Source organism: Protopterus annectens, chromosome 16.part0 (genome assembly GCF_019279795.1).
Source record: "Protopterus annectens isolate FY-2018-M chromosome 16.part0, PAN1.0, whole genome shotgun sequence".
In the NCBI taxonomy this organism is placed as follows: Eukaryota; Metazoa; Chordata; order Ceratodontiformes; family Protopteridae; genus Protopterus; species Protopterus annectens.
The window spans coordinates 153,087,224-153,110,215 of record NC_056750.1 but is presented as its reverse complement, the minus strand read 5'-3'; the positions used below and the strand labels follow the sequence as shown (position 1 = coordinate 153,110,215).

General features: G+C 39.3%; 1 protein-coding gene across 1 annotated transcript in view; it reads right to left on the bottom strand.

The window, feature by feature from the left end:
* Positions 1 to 16,578, bottom strand: part of LOC122790538 (vomeronasal type-2 receptor 26-like) — a 97,161-nt gene extending 80,583 nt beyond the window's left edge. Inside the window, exon 1 of the mRNA XM_044058087.1 lies at positions 16,393 to 16,578. Coding sequence (XP_043914022.1) covers positions 16,393 to 16,578 — 186 coding nt within the window. The remainder of the gene's footprint in view (positions 1 to 16,392) is intronic.
* Between the last annotated feature and the right edge of the window lie 6,414 nt (positions 16,579 to 22,992).

Below are 22,992 nucleotides of genomic sequence, written 5' to 3'. Positions count from 1 at the left end.
TATCAAATGTGGAGGGTGCATACTAGTAGCATGTAAGAAATTATTAACAGAAGTTGGCTTTCTATATGGTTTAAACTGGATACTGTTTTTATCATCTGCATAAAGAACCATGTCCAGAAATGTAACACTAGATCTATCAGTTTCCCGTGTGAATTTTAAACCATGGGGATTGTTGTTGTGACTCTGCATAAACTCCAAAAATTCCTTTTCATCTCCTTTACAAACAAACAATAAATCATCAATATTCCTCTTATAATAAACTATGTTATTCACAAAATAATCATCCAACAACATATCTCAAAGTCCCTCATATACAAAATAGCATAAGAGGGGGCAAATGCTGCCCCCATTGCTGTACCCCTCTTTTGCAAAAAAAAAAATCATTCTTCCACCTAAAATAATTATGAGTCAAACAAAATTCCAAAATGGTCAAAAGAAAATCAGTACGTGGTCCCTTTCCCAACTTTTTAGCAACGTCCTCCATTCCTCACAGTCCTTACACCCACATCACACATTTATTTATTTATTTATTTGCAGATTGTTAACCGAGAAAAGTCCATCGGGCCAGAATGAGCCTGTTTTCAATGGAGGCCTGGGGAGAAAAGCTCCATATATAATTATTACAAAGCTAATATCAACAAAGTTAACAAGTACAATACAATTTTCAAAAATTGCTAAAACACAGCAATATAGAAGACAGAATTTGAGCAATGTGTTGTAACATAGCATTGAATGAAATTAAAACATACGTATTTTGGAGTATATAAGTATAATTTGGAGTGCAGGCATTTATGCACTCAAAGTTTCATGAGGTGAGACGGAGGAAGAATTAGAGGAGGAGAGAAGAATAGTGAAAGGTGAATAGGTTGAGTTATGAGAAAGGAAAAAGGGGAGAAGGAGTGGAAATGAAACGAAGGGAGTCACTAGTCTGAGTTTTGAGAAAGGAGAAAAAAAAGGATGGGGAAGCAGAAATGATATAGAGGAGGTCAGGTGGGTGAGAGCATGAGTATTTCCAGTGAGAAGAGAGATGGGAATGGAGCATGTTCTTTAAGGCAGAGTGTTTTTGGGTGATTCAAATGTGGGGGGGTGAATTCCATAGATGAGCAAGGGAGAAAGACTGGAGAAATTGCCCAGGTAAATGTAACGGTTTGTACACTTTGAGGATGTTCTGGTTATTGGACCCGAGTAGTCTGTCAGGATGATGTAATGTGAGTATGGAGGAGAGGGAAGGGCAGTAAGCGGGTTTGAAAATTAGTTTGTAAGCAGTTAGCAGTTGAATGTAAGAGAGATAGTAGAGGAGTTCCGACCAGTTCAAGGAGTGGAGTGCATCACAGAGATGGGAGGAGGATTTGGTCCCAGTAGTAAACTTAGAGATTTTATTGAAGCAGGATGACAGTTTTGATTTTACAGAGGATTGAAGGTTGGTGAGGAGAGGGGCTCCATACAAGAGAGAGGTGATGAGATATATGTTTGAATGATTTTGTAAGATAACAGCTGTGAAGATACAGGATTGGTGTGTTTTCTTAATATTAGTTTGTATATGAATGTCAGACTTTAAATGTTTATCAATGATAACACCTAGAAGTTTTGTATGGGAGACTATTTCAATGGCAATCTTATTCTAACTATGGAGAAGGAATTTTTATTGATAAATGTGTTTTTAGATGGGGTAAAGATCATGATTTTGGTTTTGGATGCATTGAGAGCAAGGTGATTATTCAGCATCCAAGACTCAGTACAAGAGAAGGCATCTTGTGTTAGTTGCATGAGTTTGGAGGAGAGATTGACCATAGAAAATTATGGTGGAATTGTCTACATATTGGACAAGTTTGGTATTAGGAATGCACTGATAAAAATTATTAATGAAGATGTTAAACAGTAAGGGACCCAGTATAGACCCTTGTGGAACTCCTGTTGGATTGTGAAGGAAGGAAGAGGTACTATTGTTCCACTTGTTGGCTTGTTGTCAAATAGAAAGGTAACTGGAAAACCAGTAAATGGAGGAGGGGAGAAATTGAGAAAACAGAGTTTGAACAAGACAAGTTTGTGGGAACCATTATCGAAGGCCTTTGATAAGTCTAGGATAAGGGTAGATACAATGTTGCCAGAGTCTTGGGAGTGGTTGTTGATGTCAAGGAAAGGGAGAAGGGCAGTAGTAGTACCATGTCCAGGTCTAAGTCCATGTTGAGTTGGAGAAAGAAGTTATTGTCTAGGAGGTAGGGAAGGAGTTGCAAGTGTAAGCATTTTTCAAGGATTTTTGAGATAGGGGACAGGATGGCTATAGGACGGAAGGTGGAGATTTCAGTATTGTTGCCTCCTTTGTGGATGATGAATGCATTCTTCCAGAGGAGGGGTGCATAAGATTATTGGATTGAATGGTTGATAAGTATGGTGATAGAAGGGCTATATCATCTGCAGCTAGCTTGAGAAAGTTAGAAGGAAGCTTGTCTGGGGCATAAGAGTATGGTTTTAGTTTTAATAGACTTTTTAATGGTGTGTAGAGAGATGGGTTATATGGTAAAGGGGGATGGATAAAATAAATAATTATTTGAACTGCTTATCAGTACTGACATAAAAAATGTTTGGCTTACCATGTGAAGATGATTCCAGAGTTCCTATGGAGGCTGGTCCTGGAAGAAGTTAAGCAAAAGGTTGGGACAGCATCATCATAAATAACAGTAACACAGGGGGTTCAAACTTTTTGCCCATTTTTCCAGTTAATGATACATTTAACAAAAACTTGGATGACACATCTACCCTGAGCCCATGTGTTATTAACCACAGTGTGTTGTTAACTGTATCAATCTACAAATAGTCCCTCCAAAAAATTTATGTTAAACAGAACTTTAGTATTGCTGTCAATATTTTGCTATACAAGAAATATTTAACAATTGATAAAGGTAAGCATGCTTGTCAGCTCCTCCTGGGAACCAGAATCAATCACATGCTGTTGTACACTTTCCACTGAGCTCTCTGGAACTCTTCATTTGGTGTCACTGGTGTCTCTGTAGCAAGCCCCCCCACCCACCAGTAGCCATCCGTGAATGAGCCACTGCAGCTCCTCTCCTACCGGCCAATGAAATCATGTCAGTGGCCCTGTGATGCACCTGATCATATGTCCAGCTCTGGTTACCTACAGTGTTTACATCATCCACTATCTGCTGACAAATTTGCATTCTTCCAAAAATATCCCTATATCCCCTCTCAAGCAGAAAGGCACCGTGTCACCTAAGTGCTTTCACAGTTCCTTCATTCTCAGAGTCACAGAAGGGGGGGGGAGTTCAGGGAATAGGATGCTTGGGTGCAATAGTCCTAGTTGACATAAAACACAAAAGAAGGATAATGCACATAAGTATCACATAAATAAAAATCCTTCTTAGATATAACACATAAAAAGGCAGTTTTTTTTCAGTATTACCCACTGGAGAAACAAACAAAAAAAAAACAGCCAAGATATTGAAATATAAAAAAGGATTTATGTGGTTGTAACATATTACAGTTACACACAAAGCAAGGCTGGATCCAAAACAAGGAGTTTAACAATAACAAGCAAACCTCTGTACAAACAATTTTATTTGTGCAAACACAGAAATGGAACTTGGCTGCCCCACCTCCAAAGCAACAGGCAAATGACACATTTTGCTAACAAACCAAAATGAATAAAGGATCAGTGAACTGCTAAAAGTACTGTCAAATAAACTGTCTCAAAAACATGTGTACACATTCATGACAGAACATCTGATTTTATGCAATTACCAGATACCTTTACCTGTGGCCAATACTCCCCTAGAGGTGTCTGCAGGCTATCCTATGAGCCTTACACCCCTGTGTCATTGACAATATAGGGCATTTACATTTCACTGAAATAACAGTAGAAGAATATAAAGAGAAAAACGGCTGAAACATTAGCATTTGCGATGAAAGTTAATAAGGCTGTGGATCTGCGAAAGTAAAGTGCCCTGACAAAAATGCCTATGCTATCAGTAAATTTCTCAACTGTGCATACAGATAAAAGTAGCATTTGCTAATGCATATATATAAAAATATTTTTCTTAGTGACATGTGAGCATATCCAGTATATAACTGAAGAATGCAATCATACCTTATCAAGATCAGTAGTCTTCTGTGCAGATAAATCCAAAGTAATAACAGTCTTCTTCTGTGTTATCCACATAAACAGGTTTCCTCATCTTCAGGCTCCCTAGCTGCATGATTGCCTTTTTATAGGATTAGGATCATAGGATCAAAGGATAGTGTAGATTCAGGACTGTGAGCATGGTGACGATACAAATGAGGTGTGACCTCATTAGAATTGCTGAATCCCAATTTCTTTTCTGTAGCAAATGTAAACATAGTGCAGGCAGTGTTTCTTGCTAATGCATTGCAACTATGAATGATTATGGGCAGGTAGAATGAAAGCACAACAGCAGTTCAGACATCCCTACCTCCAGTGGGGTGTGTCAGCCAGGTTACACTTACAAAGCATAGAAGCAATTGTATCAAGGTTTGAAATGTAAATAAGCAGCAAACATTTCAAATTTTCTGTTCAGTAATATCCAACCCCCATGCATTTGTTGACAACTATATATTATTGCCATTTAATATCATTACACATTTTAAGCACAGTTATAAAAAATGCCTTACAAACTGCATATCTCAGATTACTCATCAGATAAAAGAATGAGTAACAAACACAAAGAGATAACATAGAAGCTGCATTTCTGCAAGCAGTAGCAATGAATGGTTGTGAGATCACTCATTGTACTACATCTGAAACTAATACATGTACAAACAACTCAGAAATTTACAACTTTCATATGTTTTTATTAATACTGTGGATGATGTCACAGTTGCTTGCACACACAGTGATTTTCATTCTCTGCTCAAAGCTGTTTCTGTGGCAATGAAGGATAAGGCAACCTTACTGTGTTTTAGAGGTTCATTGGAGTAAGACTTCAAATCCAGACCTGTGTAAAATTAGTTCATGTGTACCAACATAAATTTTGTAGTGTTGTTTATTTGATAGATTTCTTTTCTTCCTTCCTCATAATTTACCTGTTTTTTAAGGCTAGTATTTGCACTGTGTGTGGTGTAGCACAAACAGGGGAAATGGACAAACACAATAAATGCTATGTAAACACTGATCAAGGCTAAAACAAGGCTAGCTTTTGTTTATTTCATTTGAGCAATGCTTAACATTGTGAAACAGGCAGTAAACAATTTCAGAACAGATACATTGTATTAACTATAGGTTGGGCACTGTGCAAACATGGTAAATGGTGTTCAACTCTCAAAAACAAAGAACTGACAAACTAGGTTAGAGATACTGCTGGAAACAGAGGCAATGAACACTTTAGGACCAAAATCGAGAAACTCTTAATGCGAAACAAATAAAACCAAACATTAATGTAAAGCACTTTTCATCTGGCTACATAGCCAGACTTCTTCAGACAAAGAAAGCAGAAAGTTTGCAGCATTAAGTATTCACCCTGGACTTTCCTATTAAACTAATTAACCATAAAAACATATCTCCATAGAAACAGTTAAACGTCAGTAATTAAGTAATGTTAAAACAGCTAGGTCCAACATTTTCCAACTTAAAAAGCTACATAAAAGTATTAAGCAAGCAACCTCACCATTCCCACCCACCAAACAAAACATTTACCATAGAGTTAGTTACCAAATATAATGTTAAATATTGTTTAAACGTTTGCTTAAAATTAACACTTAAACTTGTTAAAATTGTTAAAATTATTTTATTTTATACTGTCTCTAGATGGGTCTATATTAGATCACTGAATGCTTAAAAAAACGAACGGTGATTAATCGACCCTAAGTAAGTGAAAGCTTGCAATGTCAAACTGTCAGAACAGTGATTTTTTTCCAAGGGAAAAAATCGCTGTTCCAACAAAAAAAAAAAAAAAAAGAAAACACTTTAAACGTTACATTAAGTGGGGGGCTTTGCCCACCCCACCCCCACTTAAATATATCAACTCCAAGATCACACTGCAGCCAAGCGAATTCCTTCCCAGGGAAAGAATTCGCTTAAAAGCCACTTCTATATTTTGCCTTTTCAGTCTTTTAAGTTTGACCAAGACGCATTTGAAAGAATGTGTCTTTGGTCTTCTAATAAGAACATCTCTAGACACCTACATATGTTGTTTGTACAAAGTATTATTAAAATACTCCAATTAACTACAAAAAAGAGACAATATAAAATAATTTTAACAAGTTTAAGTATTAATTTTGCAGCTTTTTGTAGCTTTTTAAGTTGGAAAATGTTATTGTTTGGTTTTATTTGTTTTGCATTAAAGAGTTTCTTGCTTTTGTTCCTAAAGTGTTCGGTGCCTCTGTTCCCAGCAGTGTCTCTTACCATGGTAAGTGGTGTTTCACGGTGGTTAACACACAAAAGTTAATAATGATTAGGGAAATATCCAGCTATTATTTAACTATTCTTATGGCAGCAGGTGTAAGTGTAGGGCTGTAATATAGATGGTCCTGGTTTCTAATACAAGGAAATCATAATTTGCTATTGCACTGCTTTTGGGTTAGAATAGTCTGGCCAAGGTTATATCCAGTGTGCCTGTCATCCCACATACTGGAAAACAGTGTAGGCACCACATTAATGACCTGAAAAGGTATAAGAGGGATACACTCAATCAGTGATTGGATGAGTTCCAAACTAACAACATCCCACAGTTGCATAAGTATGTTAATATAGAGAATTTATAATAAACGGAAAGCCTAATATAGGCAAGACTGGTATGCATAATGTTCTTCTTTTCTTTTCACAGCTAATTCTGAAATTAATGTGACTAGGCAAGACCACTCTGAGTATTTAGAGAGACTGAGGGAAGCAAGTGGTATGTATGCAGCACAAGAGAAGTACTATTGTAGCTTTAAAAATTACAAAAAAAGTTTTATTTTCTATACAGTATTAGCAAAGTAAGCATGCATATCCTAACTGTAAAAGCAAGTATGCATGCATCAGTTTGTAGCACAAACCAAGTTTACTAGTCAAGTGAGAGGCTGTAGTCAGATGTTGTGGGTTCAAATACCACTAATATAAAGTATAAACTAATGAAATCCTTTAATAACATTACATAATTAAATTCTACACAAGTGGCTTAAATGCCTTGTGTTAACTTTAATCTGTATAACTGGAGCAAGCACATGTGCAACATCTTCACATTGCAAGGATTACTTTAAGCAATCCATAATTATAGTTTGTAGTTGTTAGGAAATGTACCAAATGTAAAACTTCAGGTAAAATAGTTGTATTATTGTGATAATGCATTGTATGTCACATATGATAGTACTAATTTTATCTCTTTTTTTCTCTCACCCCAAACCTTATCTTTTTTTTTTTCTATTATGTGTCATCAGCATTTTTTCATGTCATCCATTTCTAACAAATCACAAAATGCTTCACAGCACAGGGAGGTAGGCCAACCCCAGTGGCTCCACCAGCTCTAGCACTGACACCCAGCACATGTGGGACCCAACTGGCAGTACTGTCCTTACACTACCTGTGCCCTCATGTTGAACTTCCCTGGCAGTTGGTGCTGTGTTTTTCTCTGGGAATATTAACAGAGGTGGGGATTTTATCACTTGCAAGGTGATGTCAGGGTTGGTGTGTACAACTATGCCGGATGGAAAGGCTGCTCTCCCTTATGGTCTGTAGGAAGAGGAAATGTCAAACACTTCAGCAGCCAGCAGCGCAAGAGGATGGTGATGACAGTCTTGTGGGTGAGGTCTATATTCTCACTGTACAAATGTGTGATGGGCATGTGCTTGTGTCGTCCCCTCCCTCACCCCGATCATGGTGTCCCCAATCTATTGTGTCCTTCACTGTCGCTGTGTCTTGTCTTTTTTTTCTGTTTGTTTGCATTTGCTTCCTAACCTACCCAACTTACCTGACTCAGAAATACCAACATCCCTTACCCATAATTCCTCTCTTACTGAAGTAAAAAAAAATGGGCACTTGCCCCCCAGCAAAAAAATAAATAAATAAATAAAATACCATCCCATACATAGCTCTCCACTTTGCACACATGTCTTCTTGATACCCTTGATTTGGTCCATTTGGCTATACAACATGATTGTATTGTTGTCTTTGTGCAGGTGAAATTCCAAATTCAGCTAATATTCTGTACATATTTTCATTTTACACTGTTGAAGAAATGGATAGCCATAGTTCTTTCCTACCTTCCTACTGCACATTACTGTGTTGATTTCCCTTTGTTCTTTCCTCTGCTTGCCCCCCCAGTTTCACCACTTTCCTATCAACCTCATTTTAACGCCTCTAATCTGGTCAATGAATAGAATCACACACAACATACATAAATAACAAAAAAAGAGAGAGAGAGAAAATGGAGCCGTTCACTTTTTGGCCTCTATGTTTGTGTGGAGTTTGGCATCATGCACCAATGCCAATGGTGCAGTTACCTCCATACAATGCCACTTAAACATACTGTGCCAAGATAACACACAGTGAATATCATTTAAAGAATTATTTCATTGCATCACCATTACTTATTTAAAAGTATTACATGCACCTTGATTCAAACCCTACATCGTTTGGGCTCCAAAAGAAATGTGTCAAGGCAATTACACCTGATACCACAGAGTCAGCTAAGCAGCAGGTGTATTTCATACACTCAGTACTGAGAACTGTCATAATGTTCTCAACAAGGTTCATGTTTGCACACCGCTTAACTATGTGCAATCAAGGAAAGCAGTAGAAATGTGCCTCTCCCATGCGCAAACACTTTTCCAACCATCATGCAAACCTGCTGCTCCATGTATTGCTATGCAAAGTAGACAATAGCAAGTATTAGTTTTGTTTACTGTCTATTTATTATTCATGCCACAAAACTACATGTGAAAACACAAACAAAATGAAGGCACTATCTAAGAAAACAACACATATTTACAATGCAGCCATCTGTTACCTCCCCCATGCACTGCAACCTTGGTCTCGCAGTACTTGTTTACAAATATATCAACTACACTACAGAAATAAATAACACATGTTGTCTTATATACCATGCACATCTTTATAATGGCAATAAGCATTCAGATTTTCCAATACTTCTAGTAATGTGGACACCTGTTTGCATAAAGTTAGTAAAGCTGCCTCTTAAAGTATACCTGCACATTGGAAACACAACCATCAAATAATACACACTGCGCACTCATCCATCTGGTAACTTATAGAACTTTAATATCTTGACAGATGGACATGGCTAGCTATCCATGTCATACAGGCCTCCAAAGCATCTTCTCCCCAACATCTAGTGGTGATGTCATCCACTAAACATTGTACTGCAGCCTTGTAAAAGTCAGACCTGTGCCATTGCATTTGCATAAAATACTGAGTCCTCTAGTCAGTAGGGGTAGATAGGTAGGGGTAATGTTCTCACTGCAGTCAATTGAGGTGTGTGTATGTGTCTGTCTGTATAGTTAGATGAGTGTAGATGTAAATCCTGCAGTTACCACTCCAATCCTATGGGTCGCCAATATTTTGACATTTGCACATGCTTACACGTCCATTTCATGCAGACCTCCAAACATCTTTTCTCCAATATCCACTGCTGATGTCATCCACTAGAAATTGTCCTGCAGCCTTGTAAAAGTCACTCGTGCATGGAGCTTGCATAAAATACTGAGTTCTCTAGTCAGTGCACTTAGGGATTCTGTTCTCACATTAGAGAGAGAACATTTTACATCAGCATGTAGGACATTGCTATTACCATCTTCTCCTCAGTAGACACTGCTGATGTCATCACCTATGAAGAGTTGTCTGACACTTTACAAGTCAGACTTGGGCTGTGAAGCTTGTGTTAAACACAAAGCTCTCTAGTCGGTGTACTTAGCTAGGGGTTCTGTTCTCACTGAAGTGAGTCGTGTGTGTGTGTGTGTGTGTGTGTGTGTGTGTGTGTGTGTGTGTGTGTGTGTGGATGTGGTGTGTGTGTGTGTGTGTGTGTGTGTGTGTGTGTGTGTGTGTGTGTGTGTGTGTGTGTGTGCACTTACTTGACATTAGAGAGAGCATTTTACACCAGCATGTGGGACACTGCTATTATCATCTTCCTCTCACCAGACTCTGCTGATGTCATCAGCTATAGCTGATTTGCCAATGTGCACTATTTCCATCAGGGCAGGGTCAGGGACTGGCCTGTAGGCCAGGCACAAGTCACATCATCCTATACGATACAGATTACAGTGACAGGGCTTTCAGTCTTTCCACATACATCATGGCACAATTTGTAGGCCTTGTATTTTCTTGGTAAGAAACCCCTGTGGTCTGTCCAGCTGCTGCAGGTGTCTGGTGAGGCAAATACAAAAGGGAGCATTGTACTCTATTAGTGTTCTGATGAGGTTCGAGTACAGTGCTGTTATAACATCATCAGATCTGGATATGATGGCCTGACTTATGACGTGCATTGCACTATGAAAACTTGATGTCGAAGTTCAGATTGCTCTCTGTGTGTTTTCTCAAGTATTGCACCATTGGGTTTGAGCATGGGGAAGGGGTGTTGTCAATGCTGTAATTAGAGGGGAACTCCACTTTGCAGAAGGCAAAAATAATGACACATTTTTGTGTTTATGTGGAGTGTGTGGCTTTGGCATCAATCAAATTTCTGTGTTAGCCCCTGCTGTAATATGTCAACACCATTGATGGACTCAATGATTGTACCCGATAAGATAATCAGCAAAGATGATAAGCAAAAGGCTGTAAATTTTAGCCTGGACTGTTGAGAAGTTGATTCCAAACAGTAAAGGGCCCAGCACAGATCATCGGGGTATGCCAATGGTGACAGCTGTACTGGTAGAGGGTGATTCACCAACTTTCACAGTATGTGTTCTCTCAGTGAGTTAATTGGTTACCCATCTAGTGACATAAGGGTTAATCCCCAGCTGGGAGAGTTTCTCAATGATACCTGAGTGGGGGAGTATGTCAAAACCTAGGCCAGATCAAGATAGGCAGCATGCACTGTCTTATCTTCATCCAGGTTTATCACATCGCGTCAACACCCGTCTCGGGCCTTCGCGATGCTTTGTTTTTTTAAAACAAAAGTGTCCCCCCCCCCGTCACCAGTTCTAAGTCAGCTGGCTATGCGCCGCCGCGCAGAATCACTGCTATCCATGTCATAGCGGGGGATGGGATTCTGAACTCTTCCCTCTTCACTCTTCACGTTACTGAAGGGAATCCTGGTTTTTTTTTTTCCTCCGGATACAGAATCACTGGGCTGTGACAACATCACAGATTGCCTATAGCATGACTCAGAACATAGACCCACCTGCCATGGTTGGAGCCACATTTCAACACATCCTCCAGGTGGAATATGTTCCTGTAGAAGGGTGTACATCAACGTGCATCCATCTGAGTGGAGTGGGCAGCACTTGTTGTATGTATAGACACATCCTGACTCTCCTCATCTGTAAGGTAGACAAACATGTAATCATGGACCTTTTCTAAATGGACACTGCTTCAGTTCAGTTCAGTTCCTTTATTTGTACCCATAGGTAAATTTAGTTTACAGTCACAAAGTTAGTGTTAGTCATACATTTAGAAATATGAACATGCATATATTTAAACAAACACCATCAAAAAATAATTTACACTCAGACAATTCCACAAAAAGTACAAAGAATTTACATCATATATTGCACATCTCTATTTAAATAATAGCTGTTAAAATACATCAAATAAAACCATTATGCCTAATATCCTGGCTGTGTGCAAAATACATGTGTGAGGTAATGCTACATCCATATCTGTTACATCTGTTAGATGTCTGCAAGAAGGTCATTGAAGGAATGCATAACAACACTATCATCCTGTGAAACTTGACCAGACCAAGACATGTGACACAAATCCACATTGAGGTATTAATTCAACACTGTCACAAGTGGCCATAAACACCAACATCACCAAGTGGGTAGATCACCGGATCACATATGTGGCATCTAGCTATGTTGAAATATGTGAAGTGACTTATATCTTGAGTCCAGTAATCAGGTCCATACGTCAAGACTGTCTGCTAGGCCCTTTTCTGTCCATTATCTGAGTCACAGACATCAAGAATGACATACACATCCTGTGTCCAAACAGCTGTCTGGAGGACTGCAGATTGTGGGCAGTCCTTGACTACAACTGTGACATTTGTATAATACAGGGTGTATCAACACACACCAAAGACTGCTACCACAGCCATGACAACACATGAGATGAAACAAAAACATGGGGGGATTTGTTATGTTATGAAACAAATGCACAGCCCAATGATAATTTAGACATCGCACCCCAATAAGCAGACCAAGAATGTAACCTATGTCCTGAGGTAGATGGTATGTGGAGCAGCCAACAATTTGTGCCCACAGTGGTAACAACTCCCTTGTATGTAACACAGCATCTGAGTATGTGCAAGACATCCACATCAGAGGCTATAATACCTCCATAGTTCACAGCCTTCATCACACCAATAACTGAGTACAATGCACCTTTCTTCATGTCCCTCCTTACACATCTTCCAGTGATGTGCAACTGAAGTATACCACCTTTGCCACAGTGAGCTCCTACGCATCTTATTGGCCACACCTATGTATTCTATTTGTTGCATAATCATTACTGTCTGATGGTGCGGAACCCCCATCAAGGGATTACACCATTTGCATGTGTGATACCTGTTCTGGTGATGCATACAGTGCACTCATAGCTGTTTGAAGACATTGATAGCATGGGTTACATTCATGACAGTGTGAATTGTGCCATATATATGCCATATATACCAGTCAACTAACCTGTCTTTACCATAATTCCACATCCAGGTATAGCAATGTCCCTCCTAGAACCTTCAGCAGATGTTACAGTGTCAGGATGGTGTGCTTTATTACCGTCTTAGATTGCTGACATGTCATAATAGTTGTACAAGGGTGTTTGTGCAGAACCATTTATGATCACTCAGAATCACATATGTCCTGTCACAGACATAGGATTACTAGTGGTATTATTCTGATATTGTCCATGATTGTGAGTGGTTCTATTTACTGTTGTCCATGAGCCTATAACTGTGTCCCACTTGTTGGAGACCTCTGCTGACATTACAGTCATATTGAGGCAAATCAGTTTGCACAGCTTCACCATATGCACCTAACCCAATTGCATATAACATCCAAGATAGATGTCCTCTTCATTGTTTAAGTCAGAATGCTTATATCACAAAGACTTCTCCATTATGTCACTTGTCTGACAGTCATCTAATATACACTTTCACTGTGCAGTCTATATTATATCATGTCGATATGTGATTAGTGTTCCTGCAAGTACTGCCCTCATCTGTTGTACATTATGAGGTTTCACCTGTCCCCTATCCCACTGTTCATTCCTACAATTCATCTGTGTGTCGCTACTCAATATACACACTTCCCTTGACTGTTTATTTTAAATAGCAGTCCATGTATCGTTATGGATCATTTACACAACTTTTGTAAAGAATGCCTGAAATGGGATTCCACAATACTCTGCACCATATACACTGTCCTATAATGCATTTGTACCATATATATTGCTATAATATTAACCCTGGTAATAATTGTAGCATTCTGCACAATCCCACAGACCTAATTTGCCTGTAGGTAAACAGCTTTACATGTCTGCTGCTATCAGTCTTGCGACATATTGTTTCTTGGCTGGCAGCACTGTTGCTAGCCAGGAAACTGTGCTTGTTTACATTTAAATGCAGTGCTGGGTATGCATATGAATTAGCACTGCTGCTCACCACACAAACATGTAAACTCCATGTAAGCTTTGTGTGAAGCCTACACTGAGTTTATTGAATCCCACTGAAGGCTTATAAAAACTGGTTCAAGTGTAGTATTAAAACACAGTGGAAGAGAAGTACATGTTAACCAGAGATTTAATTGTAAATCAGAAGTATTGGTTTACTTAACTACTTGTTGCTCCTGCAAGAGTTTCTATGTAGGTAAAACTACTAGAAAACACTTGTAGATAATATATGAGCATTTGCTAGCAATAAACAAGAAGGATATTTCTAATGCCTTGCAAAACATGCTTCAGGCTTTGTTAATTTTAAGAATTTTTTTTAAATTGATTATGTGCATAATAGACCATTTATATGAGATTTTAATCATTTATTAGAATTCAAAGAAGTTAAATGGCAAACTTTATTGGAGGCTGATATAAGTACTGGTTTAAATGTATGATCAAAACTGTGACCTAAATTTGACCAATATTTGTCTAAAGTTGTAAGAAAGTCCTTCTGTATTGCACAGCTTATAATCAAAGGGATTGTGTCTAGCTCTAGGGATTTCATTGTGCCCCTTTACTCAGCCCTCATTAGGCTGATCATTTAATATACTGCCCCCTTTGGAATGTATTTGTCCAGACACGTTCAACAACTGGAACCGCCATACAGATTCCTTATTAAAAGGATACAAGGACAAAAACAACTTGTCCAACATGGAATGACTCAAAGCCCTGTCACTATACCTAGTACCTGAGTCTGGTATATAAGGTATTCTCCCACTCATTACTGATGGATTTACTGCACATCCGCAAGTCAAATGGACCAAATATACACAGTCTAGGGATTTAAACTTCTTCTGCATCTTCAACAGAATAATTCAGAAGGACAGATATAGTTTGCAGAGGATACCACTGCTGTGGAACAGACTCCCCATCCACATAAAACAAAGTTTATTCCTGTCCGTTTTCAAACACAACTTAGCTCTGTGGATGGGAAACACATACTTTACTCCAGGAATGCCCCCTGTACTACTAATGGACTAAGGTAGCTCCTAAATGCTTTATCCCATCCACGGATCACCTCAAATTATTTATGGTATGATACCAGCTATTCTTATAAAGGCTAATAAATAATTATCAACCATGGAATGGGTAAGACCAAACTACAAGCTAAAGGAATAAGTTATTTTGAGCACAAAAAGGGAAAGTGGCTAGGCTTAAAATGGCCCACAAGGGCAGCTGCATTAGTACTTACCTATGAAACTATAAAAACTAATAACATCTAGTGTTTTACTTATACATCTGTGTATTTAAGATTATATTTGACTATTTACTTAAAGTTTTGAAAGTAATGTTTTTGATGTGAACATGTCAGCTGATGTGATGTGATTGATTGTTGCACATAAATTGGTGAACCAATTTTTTGTGTTAGTTCTGATGAAGTTCTTTTTTTATCTTTTTTCTTTGTTTGTGGTGTCAGTGAATTTTTTTACATTCCACAGTGGGAAACTCTTTTTTATTTATCATTGAGCCATTATATGGATATATACACTTTCTGTTTTTCATGTTTTATCATTTATTGCATTGTATATGTAAATTATCAGCATACTAATGGCAAACATTCATTGTTCCCCACAGTATGCACTTCTTTGCGTTATTTATTGAGGTCTGTAGCTGCAGTTCTGTCTGAAAATGTTGTATCAACATTGGTCCCTTTATTCAGTTATCAGATATATAAAATTAATATAACTTTCCTCCTGTATTCTTTCTCACTCTCATTTTGCTATCTGTGGGAAGGTATTGTTCTCAGAAGATGTTATGCTATTATCTATACCGTTGCTTAAGGAAGGTGTACTACTGTACAAATACCAAACTTTTGATATTGGCAACTATAAAACATATGATGTGACCTCAGAAGTTTGTTGCTCACGTGTGTGTGTGTGTGTGTGTGTGTGTGTGTGTGTGTGTGTGTGTGTGTTAGCAATATGTTTGTGCCTCCCACTGCATCTGTTTTGTTCCTTCTGATCATATTTAATTGAACATGCACAATGAGTCAGATTTTATTGAAACTCATCATGATGACATGTACCTTATTCATGCCAGTATTAATAGATATTTATAAGGAATCCACTAGATCACTTCTGATTCAAAAAACTAACAAGACTGTTGTTGGAAGCCGTCAAGCAGTGCAGCATGAAAATCAAAGAACAGTTGTCTGAGTAAGAGAATGATAAACATAATAGTCAGATAAAAAGTCGGACATTTCAAATTCGAAAAAACTGGAACAAAACTGAAAACTTAAAAACATAACTCAGAAGACGAATGGAAGAGGCTGACACAGTGCTTTTGAATACTTTCATTCAATTTATTCAGAGGTCTGATGAAGTTAATAAAATAAATTGCATGAAAGCACTCAAAAGCACTGTGTCTGCATCTTCCATTCATCTTCTGGGCTGTGTTTTTAAAACATCAGACATCACTATAGACAGAGAACATACTTCAGACAAATAGAATAAAAAAATCTCCAGAAACTAAAGGAAGTTTGTCAAAGAATAGCTTCTGTAATGGAAAAAATTTAAAGATAGTAGCATAGTAGTTGTATGGCTATAATTCCATTATACCTGAGTCTGTCCTCCATTCCATATTATGATGCTTTCATTGATGAATAGTTTACCATTTTTGAACAGTCCAACCTTTACAAATTTGTTGGAGCCCTCCATATCCAGTTGCCAGTTCATAATATCATAACTTGCTGGTGTATCTCCATTCTTGTCAAAAAAGACTTCTTCATCAAGACTGGATTTCATATGGAAATGGACATTCTTCATAAAGTAAAACAGCTAAGCAGCAAAATGTATAAACAAACTGCTATTATGCTCTATGTAATTTGCAGACATTTAATCAACATGTTTATGGTAATAATATGTGAGCAATACTCAATAATCAGGAGTATAATTAGCTAGAAGCATGAAAAAAACTTAATTCCAAAGGTTATTATTTATTTATTTATCTACACATTTTTTATTTCTTTACCATTACTGACTAATTTGCTTGTTTATCACTTTGTGTTCTAGGCAGGACCACTTTCTTCTACCTGTGGGGTAATGGCAATGAGATATATGTAACCACAGATACCTGTCAAATGTGACTTCACTATTACTGAGACCCTGAACATCACTTATCAATTTTATATGTGGTCGGTGTACAGACATTTTAAATATGGAATTTAAAAACTATAGTTCTGTAGTTAGAACAAAATGTTTAAGGAAACCTTGAATACAAGGTGAATGTGTCCTGTAGTACTGCTATTATTAGTTGAACATATGCATTTATTTACTTCAGTAGTAGGATTTAGAGCATTTATAGGTTCATAGGATGATACTAGGCTATTGGCCTGGAGGCCCTTATAAGCCTAGCCAAGAATTTTCCTATGTTCCCTCAAAGTCAGCACCTGTTTCCCCTGTCCAGCAGGGACACAGGTTGGATCCCAGGGGTGTATTTTCTGTTTCCCATCCAGTCATCCAGGTTCTTCTTAAACAGGGCTAGAAAGGTACTCTGCTTGACATGGAGAGAGAGTCTATTCCACAGATGGGGGAGTCTTTGGGACAGAAATATGTCCCGCCAAAAAGTTCTATTGATATCACAGACCAGGTACAGGCCTTGCATGCAGGTTGCATGAGTAGAGTTTGTCTTATGGATATGTAGCAGCTCCATCAAGGCTGGTTCTCAAATGGCCTTGTATGCTAGACACATGTCACCTCTGAGCAGTCTGTATGAGACTGAGTATAAGGACAGAGATTTTAGCCTATCTGTATAGGATAGGTGTTTGAGACCCTGTATTTTCCTGGTCAGGAACCTCTGTGGTCTCTCCAACTGCTTCATGTGCTTGGCAAGGTACATGCTGAAGGGGGGCATTGTACTTGATAATGGATCTGGTAAGGGAGGAGTACAGGGATGTTATGACCTCCTTTTTCCTGGATGAAATTCCCTTGTTTATGAGGTGGGCCATGTAGAGCGCATTCCGTAAAACCGAGGCAACGTGGTGGTCAAACGTCGGGTTGCTGTGAACCTGAGTACCCAAGACTCTCACATCTGGTTGCATGCTTAGTACATTGTTATTAATGTCATAATTAGTGGGGATGACATTTTCCACAAAGGGGATAATAATGTATTTCTTGGCATTTAGCTTGAGGTCATGCTTCTGGCACCAGTCATTAGTTTGGTAAGGCTCTCTTGAAGGCTGTTTACATCACTAAGGAAATTTAAGACACCACCCAGCTTGCAGTCATCTGCAAACTTGGTCAGCCACAGACCACTGGTTTCAGCTTGCACCTCAGAAAAGTATATCCCAAACAGTAGAGGCACCAAGAGAGATCCTTGGGGTACACCACTCATTACGGGTCTACTACTAGAGGTGGCTTCCACTACTTTGACTGAGTGGGTTCTATCAGTGAGCCAGTTAGCTACCCATCTGGTAACACATGGGTTGATGCCTAGCTGGGAGTGTTTATCTATTATGCCCAAGTGGAGAATAGTGTCAAAGGCTTTGGCTAGGTCAAGGTAGGCAGTGCGCACCGTCTTCCCCTCATTCATGGCTTTGGTAACTGTTTCGAAGAAGTCAACCAAGTTTAACAGGCATGAGCTTCCTTTGACAAACCAAACTGTGTGGGGTCAAGCATTTGGAGGTTGCCAATGTCCTTGTTTATAAGGTGCATGATAATTTGTTCCATGGCTGTGCAGATCAGGCTGGTTAGGCTGATGGGCCTATAAATGCCTGGGTCAGTCGATGCTCCACCTTTGTGTAGATGGATGACAGTGGCTGTTCTCCATTCAGCTGGGATGAAGCCGGTGCACAGATTTTGGTTGAATAAGGTGTTTAATGTAGCTGAGAGCTCATCTTTGAGTTCATGTAGGATACAGCCAGGGATGTTATCGGGTCCCATGGAGACTGTACTTTTTGCCTTTGAGAGGGCATTAAGGACCTGCTCCCTGGTGATAAGGGGGGAGGAGGGCAGGTGCTGGAGATGTCCTGGTTTACTGATTGGGGGGGACAGGGGGGCTGAAGTTTTCACTGAACCTGTCTGCCAGCAGGTTGTCTATCTCTATGGTGTTTCTGTATGTGGTGTTATTGACCACCAGTTCAGAGCAGATTTGGGTGTTGCCTTTGAGACTGTGGACATATGTGAAGAAGCCCATGTGAATGACCATGGTGGATGTGGCCAATTTGGACTCGAAGTTAGCCTTAGAGGATTTCACCAGTGACCTTATTTGCTTGTTCAGAAAAAGGAGAGATTGTTTCCAACTTGGCACCTGCTCCTTCCTGGCCGTGGACAGCAATGTTTTCCTTCTATTATAGAGTTTGTTTATTGCTGCTGTCAACCAGAGAGGTTTTCTCTTCCTTGAGGAAGATGATTTGTTCCTGGCAGGTATTGCTAAGTCCATACAGCTATATAGGTGCTCATATAGTTTTTTGGTGTAGGCTTGAATATTAGTGCTAGTTCCAACTGAAGGGATGGTGGCTGTGAAGCTGCTTATACCTGCTCTGAGGAGACTGTAGTCAGCTTTGGAAAAGTTTTTTCATTTGACCCTGATGGGGGGGGGGTCAGGGGAGATGGTGACTTCAAAAGTGTCACTTTATGGTCAGATCTTACCAAGGAGTATGACACTGTAGGACTGCTACAGTGGCTACTCATGTTGGTTAGGACCTGATCCAGGATATTTTCACCTTTTGTAGGGGTGTTGACAAGCTGATCCAATGCATTGGCATTGACAAAGTTGAGGGATCTCTGGGCATTCATGTTTGGGCTAGATAAGGTCTTCCACTCTATGGTTGGGTAGTTAAAGTCAACCAGGTTCAGGGTAGAGGGCTGAATCTTGATGAATTCAAGTAAGTCTGGATAGGTGGAGTGGGCATCCTGAGTCATGGTTGGGGGTCTGCAGCTAGCTAAGATTTGAAGAGGTGTTTTGTCAACAGTTAACTGCACTTGCAGTGGGTCCTGTATGTCATACCATTTGACCAGCCTGGAGGTGTGTATGTCTTTGATAAATATTGAAATTCCACCTCCTTTGGCTTTATAGCCCTCCATTTGGGGTCTGAAAGTATGGTAGGATGAGTAACCTGGTAAGGTCAGGGTGCTCTCTACAGCTTTGAATCAGGTTTCAATGACTGCACAAATGTCAGCATCCACCAGGGCAAGCAATGCTTGCAATGAGTGCAGTTTCATGCTAAGACTCCTAGTGATAAGCAGCATGACCGTTAAATTTCGTTTATAAGAATTTTTCATGTTGGTAATTTTGTGCTCATGACTTTGCCTAAAAAAGGCACTATGGGGAAAGCAAGAGCCTTTGCCAGTAGCCTAAAGTCCAGGGGAGACAGATGAAGGCCATCTCTGGCAAAGCATTGTAGTCTGTCAGTCATGCTCAATCAGGCTGTCAGGTACTGGATCCCCTTGGAATGACACCAGAAACTAAGCCAATTGTTAAAGTCAATCATTTTCTGTTTGTATTGAGGTATCATTCTTGGTGATGGCAGGATGTTGCTTAAGGCTAGGGACATACTTGCCTGTGACACCTATTCAGCAAGCTCACTCATGTCTCTCTTCATATAGTCCAGAGAGGTATGTCTCAAGTCATTCACACCAACATGGACTATGACAGAGTCATAACAGTACCTGTTGTTAAGAGACTTTGAGTGTGTGTATGATATGGCAGATTCTAGCACCTGACAAGCAACTTACCGTGACTTTCTCCTTGTCTAGCCTGGTGAGGGGCATATCTGTTTGTCTAATGACAGAGTCTACTATGACTAGCATGTTGAGTCTGTGGTTGAGCCTTAGAGGCTGTGAGACACAGACATGTATACTACGTGTGATGCTTAGTGCTGTGGGTTGTGATGTGCATGTGTGTTTTTGCTTCGGAGGTCTCTTTTGTTTAGGTATGTTTTTGTTGAGAACTCACCAATATGTAGGAGTGTGTTGTATAGATGTGGGTGGTGTTAGAGGTGTGGTGTTCATAGTGTTTGTGCAGACAACCTTCTCAGTGCCAAATGTACTGGCTTGTGACTAAGACAGGAAGAATTCTAGGTTCTTAATGTGATTACATCTCTCACATACTGTGTTCCTAGGTGGGAGTAGTAGAGAGTTATCTGTGTACATAATGCAGTTGTTACACTGTCTCAGGATGCCCATATCAACCAGACTGGCAGGAGAAACCTCAAAAAATTGTCTGTCCATGGCTATCAGAATCTGTGGAAGAGAGGTCAGGGATAGTATAGTGGGTGCTATCTGAGGAGAGTACCTATAGGTGTGAGTAGGGCTGGATAAAATCAATACAGTAGCTGAAGGCGAGGGCTTCACTCACACAGGAGTGCTGGTAAGGGAAAAATGCAACTGAGATACCTCACAAAGGGTTAACACATCATAGCAGCAGTGTGCAATGGGCAAACATGCACAAACCCATGCAAATGCTGAGTTTAAATACCACAAAAATCAAAGTAAAATAGAAACACTGGAACTGACCAATCAACCCTTGTCCCTGAGCTTTTAGCTCAACACCCTATGCCAGACCAGTTCCAACCAGTTCACTTACTCCCACTAAGTGCAGAAAGCCCCTGGCCAACACAAGATGGCATAGCAGGAAACACAGGAACAAGCAGATCTGAATAAAGCAAAACCTGTAACCAGACTATGCTAAAGATATTAGGTCAATTTAACACAGGAGAACAGATATACACTTAAATATAACAGTAGCAAACAGATTTAAACAAATTAACCAATTAACCAATAAAAAAGCTCAGAACTTAGCCCTGTTCCAGCAGTCTTCAATCAGACAAGTTCTAACTGCACACTCCTGCCACTAGGATGCAGGGGAACCCTCTCCAAAAAGATGGTCTGGATTAATGCTCAAGTTATACAAATAAAGCTAGATTCAGCAGGTCTGAATCTAGTCTATGCTACAGTGAACAAGGCACACCAATTTTAGAAAGAAACAGTTCAAATAAGCAGGCACAATAAGCCTTTAACCAGCAATTCCCAGCTCAGAAGGGCAGAATCAACCATCTCCTCCCACAAAAGTGCAGACCACAAACCTTCTTAATGTAAAATAACTGAAGAAGTCCGTTTAATTTGGACAGACAAAATCGCTAATAAAATAACCAAGTGGATTTGCCGACTCCTGCCTTTCGTTCTTCATTTTTTGAGTCTAGCTTGTGTTTCTTTCTAATTCTAATGTAAAATAACTGGCCTGAAGCCCAAGTGCTTAAACCAGAACTAAGACACTTTCAGCATAACAGACACTAAACCTTCAACCAGCCTTCTACCAGTAACTCCCCACTTAGAGAGATGTAATCTACCTCTCCTGCCACAAGAGTGTAGACCACAGACCGTCTTAATGTAAAACAACTGGTCTGAAACTCAAGTGCATATTTTGCTCAGTTCTTGTTGTGTTTCTAAATTTGGTATTTTTTAAGTTGCCCACCCCTATTATAAATATCATTTTGGACACTCCTCCAACTCCCATCTCATCAGCTTATTCTACTGAGTAGAGAGAGATCATTTGGGAATGCCCACCCCCTTAGTTTCTCACCTTAAATTATCATGTTCCATCCCTTCCCACTTAACCTTAAAAATGACTGTATTTGTGTTTCTTCCTACTTTATTACTTTATTTTGCTTTTGCTGCCTCTTTGTAAAAGTACTCAATTGTATTCATCCTGCTGCATTTATTACTGCTTGGTAGTAGCCTGATTAAATTGTACCTGTTATTTTAAGCCTTTTGGTTTAAGCACTTGGGCTTTAGACCAGTTGTTTTACATTAAGAAGTTTTGTAGTCTGCACTGTTGTGGCAGGACAGGTAGCTTACATCCTTCTAAGTTAGGAATTGCTGATTGAAGGCTCAGTGTCTCTTATTCTAAAAGATTATTAGTTCTGGTTTAAGCATTTGGGCTTCAGGCCAGTTATTTTTCATTAAGAAGGTTTGTGGTCTGCACTCTTGTGGGAGGAGAGACTAGATTCTGCCCTTCTGAGCTGTGAATTTTGGGTTAAAGGCTTATTGCACCTGCTTATTTGAACTGTTTCTTTCTGAAATTGGTGCTCCTTGTTTGCTGTAGCATAGACTAGATTCAGGCATGCTGAATCTAGCTTTATTAGTTTAATTTGAGCACTAATCCAGGCCATCTTTTTTGGAGAAGGTTCCCTTGCACTCTAGTGGCAGGAGTGTGCAGTT